Raw genomic sequence first — 13,771 nt, forward strand, 5'->3', positions numbered from 1 at the left:
ATCATGCCAAGTAAGAAGCCATATAATCAATACAATCCAGAAATGCTGGTGTCTCTTCTGGGCCAAAGCTTATTCCAAATGGATTGAGGCAAACTGGAAAACTGTTCTGTGGTCAGATTCTTTTTAGAAATCACTGACACCATGTCCTGGAGATTCAAGAGGAGAGGGACCATCCAGCTTTTCATCAGCACTCACCTCTCCATCTCTGATGGTATGGGGTTGTATTAGTGCCTATGGCATGGGCAGCTTACACATCATGAATGGCACTATCAATGCTGAGCAGTATTTAGAGGTTTAGAACAATATGTGCTCCATCCAAACAACGTCTCTTTCAGGGAAGGGCTTGCATATTTCAGCAAGACAATGCTAAACCACATACTGCATCTATCACAACAGCATGGCTTCACAGAAGACGAGTCTGGGGCCCAGACCGACTGTCTGCAGGCCAGACCTTTCACCAATAGAAAATATTTGGTGACATTATGAATAGAAACAACCATCAAAGATGACCCCGGACTGTTGAGCAGCTAGAATCCTACATCAGATAAGAATGGGACAACATTCCTCTCCCAAAGCTTCAACAATTGGTCTCCTCACTTCACAGACATTTACAGATTGGTGTAAAATGAAGAGGGGATGCTGCACATTGGTAGACATGGCCTTGCCCAACTTTTTTAATATGTGTTGCTGCCATCAATTTCTGGAGGAGTAAATAAAAAAAAAAATATTGAAAAAGGCAGAAAACAGACAAGGTGCCTTACCAGTGCCTATACTATGCCTCTGTCTGTCAATGCCATAGAAAAGGACATCAAAATAATAAGCTAAAGCAATGATTTTGAAGTATTAAAACATATTTTAGCTAAAAAATGTTATCAGTAAAAGATCAAGTATAAAATATACTCCAATATATTTCACAATTTCTTCCCAATTTTATATATTTAAGGGGCGTTTTCAAATTTGGGCGTGGATTGTACTTTAAACAAATAAGGCTCAAGTGCAAACAGGGCTGTTTCGGTATTAGGTTCAGATATGTCCACCCTTAACTTTTCCTTCAATAGCTTACAACTGGCAAACCCTTTTACGGACTTAACGGATACAAAATTGATATAATCTTGTGCCTTCTGGTAAAAAAAAAAATGTATATGTTAAATATATGTGCTTTTTAACATGGGTGCCAATAGGAGGCAGATGATATCCTTCAGCGTTTTCCATCATAGCCATCCAGTAAAAACATATTTTAAATATTGACGAATTAGGATAAACCAATCCTTAAACTTTAAAATAAACTGCAATAAATCTGAAGCTTTAAATATTTCTGTCCCTAATGATTCGATTAAATTCCTAAAACGACAGTCTCCTTTCACATGGCCCATTTCAGGTATTAAGTATCCGGGTATCACACTTACGCCGTACCCATCCATGCTATATAAAATTTATTACGCTCCACTTTTAACCAAAATACAAAACCAACTGCAGAATTTAAATATCCTTTCCCATCATGGATGGGTTGGAAAAACTTAATATACACATATGTCTTACCATCTATCCTATACATAATTCATACAGTACCAATCGCAATCGCTAAACAGTTTTTTAACTAAACTTAAAACTCTCATTAACAAATACATCTGGAATCACCGCAAACAGAGAATAGCCCACTCCTACCTGATTCAAAAGAAACCGCAAGGAGGATTTGGCCTTCCAAGCATTCACCACTACTACCAATCAAATCACCTTGCTAGATAGCTCTCGTTAGTAGGCACCTCAATAGATACCCCCACAGTAAACCTAGAAAAGTCGCTTCTGACACCCAAACACCAGTATTTACTCTGGTTTAATTCCCCGGTTAAAAATTATAAACGCTTCCTTAGCCTTATTACCTATGGCACAATAAAGACCCTACAGGGAATTCATAAGGCAATTCCAGACCCACTCAGGCTTTCTCCTATGAGCCCGGCCTCCCTGCTACCCTTAATCTTAGCTAAAAAAAACAAACTTGAAAGTACCCAATTTAGGATTTTTGAATGACTTCACGAGGAGGGTATTCAGTGTATTTAATATGAGAAAACAGTGTTATTGGATTTATTTTAATTGAAGACCAGCCAAGATTTCAGTGGGCAGCTTTCATGAAGATAAAATATTTGTTTTTGATCCCTTGAAAATAAAAATGTTCTTATATTTCTCTAGCCCAGTTTTACAAGACTGTAACATGGTCACATTGCATCATCCATATTATAGCTTTGTAAAACTGGCCTTGTGCTTTAATCATTTTACAACACTGAAGTAGGTTTAATTGAATTTTCAATATTTCCATCAGATACACTTTTAGATGAGTTTGCAAACTTAGCTGTGTATTAATTTTCAAATGCCATTTTCAGTACATACTTGAAATCAAGTAAGCCGACTATTCAGGGCAGTTCAAAGGTATGGAGACACCTGAGTACATAGAAAATGATGGTTGGGAATGCCATTTTATGTGTGGCATGTTGCTAAGGGGAAGGGGGCAAATTTGTGAGAGGCAGTGTCCACAAGCCATTTTGAAAGCCACCATCTTTTCAAATAGGAATGGATGCAGGTGATATATATATTTGATAAATAATTTGACGAGGACTCCAAATCTAAGCTTAAATGTCATGTACCTTTATTCCACTTATAGTTAACAATTTTTTAGTGACATTGAACGTGATGATTCATTACAGGATATGCTTGATGTGCTCCCTGTTGTTTCGAATTGTCAAGGCTGTCCTCTTCTCCCATTCACAATGCACTAGGGGCAGCACCTCAGCAGACATGCTTGCACAGGCGTCCAGTACCTGCTGTTGTATGCGCACCACACTGTCAGCCTTGGACTTGACATCACGCCACAGGTAGAAGTCCAAGGAGGCGAGATCCGGTGAGCATGGAGACCAATTCAGGAGGCCATGAGGCCCAATACACTTTCTCGGAAACTGCTCATTCAAAAACTTATGGACATCACGTTCATAATGCATTTGTGTGGGGGGTGGGGGAGGGCACCATCATGCTAGATGAACACTACAAATTTGCCATCTTCATTGCACAGTGGCAGTAAAACCTTGTCATGTAACAATTTCAAATACTTGGAAACAGTAAGGTGACCATCGATGAAGTATGGGTTCGCTATCTTCATACCCCACACACTGCACCACATCATAATTTTCTAAATGCAAACAATCTTGGAGGAATCTGTATGGGTTTGTGCCAGACCAGTAGCAAAGGTTTTGTTTGTTCACCTTCCCATTCATGTAGAGGTTTACTTAATCACTGAACAGTACCGTCTCTGTGAAATGTGGATCCAGTTGCAATTGCTGTGATACTTATTCTGCAAATTCAACATGGCGATCAGGATCATCCTCATTGAGATGATGCAGCAACTGGACCTTCTATAGGTGCCACTTGTGTATAGCCAGTATCCACCTGGTGGTTCAACTCACCCCACTCTCCTGTAACAGATGCCAGGTGCTACGATGTGGGCCCTTGTAGATTGATATCAGGATGGCCATTGTTGTTGCTTTGTCTGTGGCAGTTTTATTATGTCCACTTTTTGGCAGGTCCAACACAGAACCAGCTTGGCGAAGTTTGGCAATCTGCCAACTATGCCAGGGCGCATTGGTGGTCTGTTAGGGTGCTGACCATTGAAATCTGCTGCAATGAATCAGGTACTATGCTCCCCAGAGATCAGTACAATCTCTGACCCCTTCTTGGGTGTTAATCTTGTAGCCATATCTCTGTGTCTGTAACAAAGAGAAAATTGGTAATAACTTTGGAAGGAATAAAGGTACGTCACATTTAAGCACAGATTTGGATTCCTCATAAATGTATGTGTGTGTATAATATATATATATATATATATATATATACACACACATATATATGTTACATGCACTCCTTGTTTGAAAATATCTACTTGGTTCCAAGATGATGGCTTTCAAAATGTCCACCATGTTGGACACCTCCCTTCACAGATTTGTAATCTTCTTCTTAGCAACATGCCACACACAAGATGGTGTTCCCAACCACCATTTTCCATGTTCTCAGGTGCCTCCATACCTTTGGACCACCTTGTATAGTTAGCTTGCCTGATTTCAAGAATGTACTGAAAAGTGGAATTTGTTAAATTAATTCACAGCTAAGTTTGCAAACTCATTTTAAAGTGTATGTGGTGGAAAAAAATTGAAAATTCAATTAAACCTACTTCAATGTTTCAAACTGATTAAAGCACAAGGTAAGTTTTACAAAGCTATAATATGGGCTTATTTTAGCATCTGTGTTCGAGTCTTAACACATGAACCCACTGCGAAACTCTGAGTCTTGCACCCATAATATGGATACTGTAACGTGACCATGTTACAGTCTTGAAAAACCAGGTTAGAGAAAGAAAAAACATTTTTATTTTCAAGGGACCAAAAACAAATATTTTATCTTCATAAAATCTACTAGAATGAATTTTTGGCTGGTCTTCAATTAAAATAAATCCAATAAGAATGTTTTTACATTAGATACAAAAATACTCTCCTAGTAAATCCATTAAAAAAATCCTAAATTAGGTTTATCCTAATTCCTCAGTATTTAAAATATATGGTTATACTGGATGGCTATGATGGTTTATTCCAATGGATAATGTGCTACGCACAAATGGCACTCGTACAAGATCCAGCTGCGTCATCTCAATGGGGACGATCCTGATTGCCATGTTGAATTTGTGGAATGGGTGTCAAAGCATTTGCAATAAGACCCACATTTCACAGAGACGGTACTGTTCTGTTCAAAAATATTTTATTCGCATATTTTCAAAATACATACTGTTGTTATTTGCGTGAAAATTTAAACTAACGTGGATTGATATAGATAAATGTAAATAAAGTCTTCACACAACAGGAATTCGGCTATGCTTCCTTTTTTCTTACTTGGACCATTAACTTCTGTCCAAACTTATTAACACTTATACTACAACAAGGACATTACAGACAGACAGGGGAATACGGGTGTGGGTGGTTGGGAGGGGTGGGAGCGGGGGTGTTAGTGGCGGCAAGGCTTTGGAGGGCGGTTTGAGATGGCTGGACCCATCTTCCGGGGAGAGCCACACCCAGGGCCCAGGCTCCCCCTGGGGGGGTCTCAAGTGGCATCTAAAGGCGGCCCGTGTCCACCCAGTCTTTGAATCGTTTGGAGGACCTGAAAGTAGCCCACGTCTGCCAGGTGTGGTAGAATCTTTCCTGGGTGTCACCCTCCTCCGCCCCCAGCTCGTCAAAGCGCATGAGATCATTTATCTCCTCCACCCACATTCCTCTTGAAGGGGGAGTAGTGGATTTCCAGAGTCTGGGGATGACTCTTCTAGCCACGATTATAAAGAATCTCAGGACACTTTTCTTAATGCTTTTGATTGAACCTGGGAGGACCGAGAGCAGAGCCATCTCCTGTGTGAGTCTTAGTTGTGACTTACAGATATGATTATATAATTCTATAATTTCTTTCCATAAATCAGACACTCCAGGGCAGTTCCACCAAATATGGTACATGTTCCCTATGTCAGTGTTACATCGCCAGCAGGTTGGTGGTGTCTGTGGGAAGAGTTTGTGTAGATGCTCAGGAGTTCTATACCATCTAGATAGAATTTTGAAATTTAGATCCTGTGCTCTGGCTGCAGAGGACAGTTTGTGACAAAGGGTCCAGGCTCTCTCCCAGTCCTCTTTTGGTAGACTGTGACCAAGTTCTTTTTCCCAGGCCGCTATGTATGCAGGGTTTTGGTCCTCTGCCTCTCGATTCAGCATCAGCTTGTATATAGATGATATCGTGTGTCTCTGTATATTTGAGGACATGGCCATTTGCTCAAAGGGCGTAAGAGCACCTGAGAAGTTCACCCGGGGGCCAGGGACCCCACAAACCCCCTCAGCTGGAAATATTGCATCCAATAGCCGGGACGGGATTCTCCCTCTCCTATGATCTCTATCAGTGGTTTTAAATTTAAGTTGGACGTTACGAGAGACGGTACTGTTCAATGATAAAGTAAACTGCTATGTGAACAGGGAGGTGAACAAACAAAACCTTTGCTACTGGTCCGTCACAAAACTGCACAGATCCCTCCAAATGGTTAGTGCATAGAAAGACATGGTGTGGTGCGGTGTGTGGGATATGAAGATAATGGGTCCACTCTTCATTGATGGTCACCTTACTGCTGTCAAGTATCTTCAATTGTTACGTAACAAGGTGTTCCCGTCACTGTGCAATGAAGATGGCACATTCTCAGTGTTCTTCTAACAGGATGGTGCCCTCCAAAATTATGGACGTGATATGCATGGGTTTTTGGAGGAGCAATTTCTAGGGAAGTGGATTAGGTTACGTGGCCAAGAAGTATGGCCCTCACGCTCACCGGATCTCACGCCCATGGACCTCAACCTGTGGGGTGATGTCAACTCCAGGGTTTAGGCAGTGGAAATCCAGAGTGTGGCACATATGCAACAGCGGATCCTGGACACTTGTCCAAGCATTTCTGCTGAGGTCTTGCTCTCAGTGTATCATGAAGAGGGTAGCTTCGATGATTCAAAACAATGAGGAGCACATCGAGTATATCCTGTAGTGGATTATTGTGTTTCATGTCATCGAAAAATTGATAATAACTTTGGCGGGAATAGAGGTACATCACATTTTAAGCACAGATTTTGATTCCTCGTCAAATTCTCTATCAGTTACATATGTCCTATGCACCTATCCCTATTATAATATATGAACATGGTTCCAAGATGACGGCTTTAAAAAATGGCTGCTTGTTGAACATCGTCTGTCTCAGATTTGCCCGCTTTCCCTTAGCAATATATCAAACACAGAATGGTGTTCCCAAACACCATTTTGCCTTTATTCAGGTGTCTCCATACCTTTGTACCACCCTGTATAGTACTATAGTTGTCAGGGTCAGTATAAAGCGATTATATGCACCAGTGAATGATGATCATAGCACTTACCCAATACATACATCTTTGTGCCTCGGAGAAAGGATGTGGCACCATAGCGAGGTGTTGGCATTGGTGCAAAGTAGACCCAAATATCTTTTAACATGTCAAATTGCTGAAGGAAAGAATGCGGTCGCAAATCTGAACCCATTCCTCCCGCAGCATATACTCTGCAATCTGAGAAAGGATGAAATCAGAGAAGGTCCGTTAAATACAGTTTTCATGAGATTATACAGAAAATTACAGAAAGTCTGTAAGCCTATTAAAACTATGTTCAAGTGATCATTGATCAGGACCTGGAAGTTTTGTACAGTTTACTTTATTATCCATACAATTCATGTTATTTGCTGTAGATAACAGACATAATCAATAAGTGCTGGGCATACTATGGGCAGATTTTCTTGGTTTATGATAATTTTGCGTAAAAAGCAACTGAATGTTTCCCTGAAATAAAATCTTGTCTTAGCAGAAATAGCTGAACAGTGGAATCTTCTTGGATTGCTATGGAAACTGTAGACTTCATAGCTTCTTTCAGATCCTGCACCTTTTGTACAATACTTCAGCATGCCATTACTATGAATATGCAATTGTTTCGCAGATGACATGAATTGAACTTTCTCAGTATATGTTTAGCCTTAGATCACACTCAAACAATGCAAAATGAAGGAAAATCGATCCTAATGTTTACCTCGAGCAGTGATTGATATGCCCATGGCAGGCTCACGTAAAGAGCTCTTTTTCTTCCACTTGCCCTCGTCAATATTGTAGACCTCTACTACTTTAAGAGGCATTTGGTTTTCCCCCACTCCTCCAACCACCATGATTCTCTTGCCCAAAGAAACCACTGCAACTCCAGCTCTAGCAGAAGGCATGGGTGCCAAATTAGTCCAACGGTTGACCTCAGGAGAAAATACCTCAAAAGTATTCATTGGGTTTCCTGAATCATCACATCCACCGATAGCGAAGATTTGTCCTCCAGCTTCTACCAGTGAGCAGTATACCCGTGGACTAGAGATGGATGCTAACGACTGCCACTGGAAGTCTTTGGCAAGCGGTACTTCCATGCTGGATCAATACAACAGCAGACATTCATCTATCTGTTGAACAGCTGAGTCCTTGCATACAGAATAAGAAAGAGACAAGAGAAAATGATGCATTAGAACTTGTCTATGACCACTATTAATGTATTACATGGCTTTTTACAGTCATTATGTAGTAGTGTCATCATAAAAATGATCAAAATAGCTTTTCTGTATTTGTTGTTATATGAAATTTGGCAGCAGCAAAAGATAATCAATCTTCAGTTTACGAGGAACACAATCTGCTCATCCAAGATGATGAACATTTCTGCAGATGCATTGCAGTTGTAGGCTGCATAATTGAGAATAATTCTGCTGATCATTTCCATTTCCCATTAGAGTATACTAAACCACATGTTCACCGCTCCTATAACATCTAAATCTTAAAATATGGAAGAACACAAAATTATTTAACATACATTATAAAACAAAGACACATCATTTGGATAAATCTGCTTCATATAAAATTCAAAAAAATAGATTTTTTTATTGGGCGTATAGTACTGCTATATTGTAGTAAAAGACTACGGTTAGCTCCCATCAGGCCCTTTCTCTATTCCATTAGCTGAAGATTCTGTAGATGTAATTTTGCTCTTTTTGGGTAATGTGACAGGAAAGCAGATGTCTTGCTGGTCTGTTTTGTACCATAAACTATCTGAAATGTTAATCCGGGATCATCACATGTACCAGAAAATCAGCTAATCCAGCATGAGGCCATTCTTAGCATTTACAGCTGTATCAAATGTTCAAAATTCACAATAATTGCTCTTATAACAGTATACATATGAAATATATTCTGAAAAACATTAAATGGAACGTCTAAATTAAAACAAGTGCTTGGAAATGCCAATTTGAACATTTTGAGTTCACAGTTGGTTCCTCCATTTTTAATCGAAGCAAAGAGCTGCAGAAAGAAGACTTTACTGGTAAGAACACATTGCATCCCATAAGGAGTGAGGTCAAATGAAAATCACCCCGATTTGTAGTTTAACTGTAATTTGCTCAGTTTTAGACCTGATTGTTAATGGTTGCACAGTTTTAGGAATAAAAGTGCTGTACACCTGCAAAGCCACAGAGCGATTAAAAAAACAATTTGCATTTTGTGATAAAACAGCACGTCAGCGCAGTTTTTGGCCACACTGTAGCCGTTAGGTATGGTGTCACCCAATACAGGATACACCATATATACCACTTTGGGATGTGCACCTATCAGGTAAACAGAGGTCCGGCAATTCTCTCAGTGCAGATATATGCGAATATCCATCAGTGCGGATAGGGCTGCATGCCAGTGGTGCCAACTTTCCTTTAAGGTCATTGTAGAATGTGGCAACCAGGAATTAGCAAATGAGGATCAGGTAATCGTTGCATGTAGCTGTACTTTGGACCCCCAGACTGAAATTTAGTGGGGAGCCCTTGAAATCCTAGTCTCACATTCTGGCCCAGTAATCACGGCTCTTTTTATTTAATTCCAAGTCTGGCAATGACTCAAAGTGCTCAGTTAATTTTGGGCAAACTGTGAAATATGGCTGCGAATTTGCATGATTTTATGCAACATACACATATATATTAGTGCCTCTGGCTAGAATAAACAATAAATAATTTAACCCACATTCTTGTGATGAAATACAAATATTTATATAATTTCTGCATTTTTGCTCATGTAGTTTCCACTCAGTCTTAAGTAAACTTCAAAATTAGACTGCGCTATGGAGATATTTCTTGGCTCTGCTTTTTAATGCATTGAAACATATATCTAAGGGCTCTTTCACACAAGTGTTTTTTACCGCATATTGCGTGTGCATGTAATACATGATAACAAACTTTACATTACTTTTAGTGGTGTCTTACATACACAGCACACAAATTGAGAATGCAAAATGATCACAGCACTCACTAACTTGGCGCCTATTACACGCCAAGATAGAGTATGGGGGATTATTGGCGCACAGTAAATACATAATGCTCGCGGAATATGCTCATGTGAAAGAGCCGTAAAGTCACCATGTAGTTCTAGACTAACTTTTCCCTTGCCCACAATGTCAATGTACAACTGTTTAATTTTACTAACCTCTTCTAATGTTTGTAAATTAGAGATTATATTATATTTAGTGGCTAATTAATTGAAAAGAGTACCATACTAAGGGGAGAGACAGCTTATTTATCAGATCAGGCATGAGAAGCTAAATAGCTGGTCCCGGCTATAAAATAATTACAAACAATATTTTTGTAGACTGCAGGAAGCCACGCTGTAAAAAAAAACAGTATTAAAAAAGTCTTATGGGTGTAGGTAATGGAAAAATGTTTAGCTCTGTGAGAGCATAATGAATTTTTACTTAGATTAATGTGCCTAGATCCTCTAAAACTAGAACCAAAAGTACCATAGAAGTACTTGATTTGTAACAAGAAAGCCAGAGGATTAAGATGATCATGGATACTAGATACACGCTGTTCAAACGGTCACTTCTATGGGGATGATCTGCAATGTCAGCTAAAGACCAAAGACAAGAATGGCATTGCTAATGGTAAAAAAAGCCAAACTTTTCATTCTAATCTGATACATCCTCTATGAGACTAATTGTTGAAAGGGGTTTCTATTGTTAAATATACACTGAATGACCACTTTAGTGAAGGCACTGACTGGTCTTCACAACTATAGTAATCTGTTGTGCACTAGATTCTGCAATGAGCAATATGTGACATATAAAATATATATCCTGTGAGAGATGCCAAAAATTGTAAACGGGGCCGAGGTATAAACGATATACAATTTTATTGTTACGTGAAATGGCAGGCAGTGAGGGGGGGTTGTAGTTGTCAGTTCATGACACCACCGTTCCATACACCGGCATTCATACACGGTGCATAAATAACACTGGACAAGTGTATAGTACCTCGGGTTCTCCGGAACGGTGGAGGCCTGGCAAAACTTTACTAGTGACTTTTCAGCACAATACAACAGACGTTTTCCTGCACTGTAAACTCTGCATACTGAATATTCTGCAATACTTGACATGAAAGTCAATGGCTACAGAATGGCAGTAATGATCACCCCGCTCTCATAGACTTCAGCATGCATGGGTGTCAGTTAAAGGTGTACCACTATACGGGGATCCAGACTTCAGACGGCCGCATAGGAATCATAAACAGACTTAGTATTATCTTCAGAGGTTCGGTAGACTTCTGCACTGTTATTAGCTGTATAAACGTATAGTCACTTGAAGCCTCTCCACCCCCTCTCCGCCCCTCTGCACTATTTGCAATAAGAGGAGGCAGGACGGGGTGGGGCTAAGTTTTGGGAATTAGCTCCACCCTGCCCCACCTCTCCTCATTGAAAATAGTGCAGGGGGTGGAGAGAAGGCAGAGAGGGGGCGGGAGCTTAGAGCACTGCTCCCGACCCTTCCAGCCTCCTCCCCTGCAGAGAGAGACGCCGTATATCGGCTGGACGTGAAAACCCAGCCTATATACGGTCGTATGAATGCACCCTCATGCTGTAAAAAAAAAAATTTATAAAAAAATCGATGGCAGAATTGATGCGTTTTCTCTCCCTGCTATCCTAAAAAAAAAAAAAGTTTTACAATATAGTCAATGTACCCAAAAGTGGCACCGATAAAAACTACAGTTCGCCACGCAAAAAACAAGCCCTTATACGGCCGCGGCGACTGAAAAAAAAAAAAGTTATGACTTTTGATAAATGGAGAAGAAAATCAGCTAAAAATATGATGCGTCCTTAAGCCCAAAATAGGCCATGTCCTTAAGGGGTTAATAGGTATCAGTGTATGATCGGTTGGGTCTAACCCCATGATCCTTACCCATCAGGAGAATAAAGGAGCCGCATCTCTTCAATATTTATCCAGGTACAGTGGTGTATCTATGTGGCTATGGGGGCTAAACTCCAGCCCTAAGTACAGCCACATATATGGACATGACACTGTGCCTGGATAAGCATCGAACGGGGCTCTTAATACCCTATTCCAGCTTCACACTAAACTAATGTAGGAAGGTTGTAGACTAATTTGTACTTGCATTTTAGCAACACTGAACATTCCATAATTGAATTAGAATATAAATATAATCCCAATTTTGCCTTTAACCCATTAAGGACCAGGCGCTGTAAATTAACTGCGCCTGGTCCCAGGCTTAAAGCCCAGCCGTATATAAAATTACGGCAGGGATTAAAGCCTCACAGCTGATAACCCAGAAAAGAAGGGAAAAGTGGGTTTTATACCTTTCTGCCTCCTCTTCTGTTTAGTACACATCACTCAATGCGTGATATGAACTAAAAAGTGAAAGTGGAAGTGTTTCTTCCACTATGGGAGCCCGGGGGTCAGATGACCGCTGGGATTCCCTGCTACAGCAGAGTTGCAGGGACTAAATGTTACTACAGGGGTTTTTCCTGTAACTGGGGCTCCTGTGGATGCTGCTCCTATGGATGCCCCAGCTACCATGGAAAAATGTCAAATAAAGAAAAAAAACTAACAAATATGTGAATTTGCCACAGAGGTCTTATATGACGTCATGCGGGACATACGGTAGGTAATAAAAAAAACTAATTACATACATAAGTAACACAAAATTACAGAATAAGGGCGCATTCAGACGACCGTATATAGGCTGGGTTTTCACGCCCAGCAGATATACGGCGTCTCTCTCTCACCGTTTTGTTCGAACCCTGCTTATCCTGTCCTTGGCCTATGAAATATACTACCTGCTTGTGAGCATTAGCAGTAGCACAGCAGTATAGCTGAGAAGACCCCCTGAAGAAAAAGTAAGAATGGGCTGTGCTGTCACCCTTTAGAAGGGAACTGAGACTGATTCCGTCCCCAAGTAGCATATATTAACAGCAACACCAAGGGAAACAATTTTTGCTAGAAATGCTGGAAATCAATTTAAAACTACTATTAATGGCATTTTAGGATATTTGATATCAAAATGATTCATGGGATAATGCCTTTAATAAATCTTTATAGTGTTCAGAAGCTGGTTTCTGATAACGTTTCAAATCACGTGCAAACATAAATTGATTTCCCATCCTTAGCTCCGCCCAAAGCCCACCCTTTGCCTACTGGCTGGACATGTCAATCAATAGGCAGGGGGTGGAATTTGGGATGAATGAAAGAAGGGAACCAGCTGATCTCATAGGAAATTATGCTTATTCTCCTCTTCTAAACGCAAGTCTAAGGTTAGCTTCAGTTTGTGAGACTGAATTCTTGTGATAGACTTCCTTTAAAGTGTGGGATCTCACTTGAAGAGTACATGATCCGTGTCTATCTTGATGCCAACGTTGCCATCAAGGCTCACTTGAGCTCCCTTTTTTCAGCATTTTAAATACACATTAAAATACTACACATTTCAAGTTTTTTTTCATAGCATTCTTTACAAGTCTATCTTCTGGCATTTTTTATTTTGTTACATTTGAATTGTGTTTTTTTTTTCTCTGGCACGTTCTATAGAGGAGCCTGTGAGAATAAAACAACCAGGAAAGAAAGCATACCCAGAACATACCGTGTTTAAGGGGAAGGGGAGGGGGGGGGGGGGGGGGAGATAAAAACCCTACAAAAGACACCATAAAGCCTAAAACAATGTGTGTGAATTAGCCTTAAAATGTTTTATTGTCGAATTTGGATTCTTGTAGCTTTAGGCATTTTTTTCACATACAGAGTGCTCTAAGCAAAAATACAAAACGAATGCTATTTCTATCTTCATTGGTTTACAAATATACGATTCAGAGTT

At 40.1% G+C, this 13,771-nt stretch overlaps 1 protein-coding gene across 1 annotated transcript in view; it reads right to left on the reverse strand.

Annotated features, from left to right (window-relative positions):
- The window catches only part of KLHDC8A (kelch domain containing 8A), a 47,896-nt gene that overhangs the window by 7,451 nt on the left and 26,674 nt on the right, over positions 1–13,771 (reverse strand). Inside the window, exons 2-3 of the mRNA XM_066598671.1 lie at positions 7,651–8,077; positions 6,975–7,139 (exon numbers count right to left, since the gene is read on the reverse strand). Of these exons, the coding sequence (XP_066454768.1) occupies positions 6,975–7,139; positions 7,651–8,026 (541 nt within the window). The 5' untranslated portion in view covers positions 8,027–8,077. The remainder of the gene's footprint in view (positions 1–6,974; positions 7,140–7,650; positions 8,078–13,771) is intronic.

Source organism: Eleutherodactylus coqui, chromosome 4 (assembly GCF_035609145.1).
Source record: "Eleutherodactylus coqui strain aEleCoq1 chromosome 4, aEleCoq1.hap1, whole genome shotgun sequence".
Classification (NCBI taxonomy): Eukaryota; Metazoa; Chordata; class Amphibia; order Anura; family Eleutherodactylidae; genus Eleutherodactylus; species Eleutherodactylus coqui.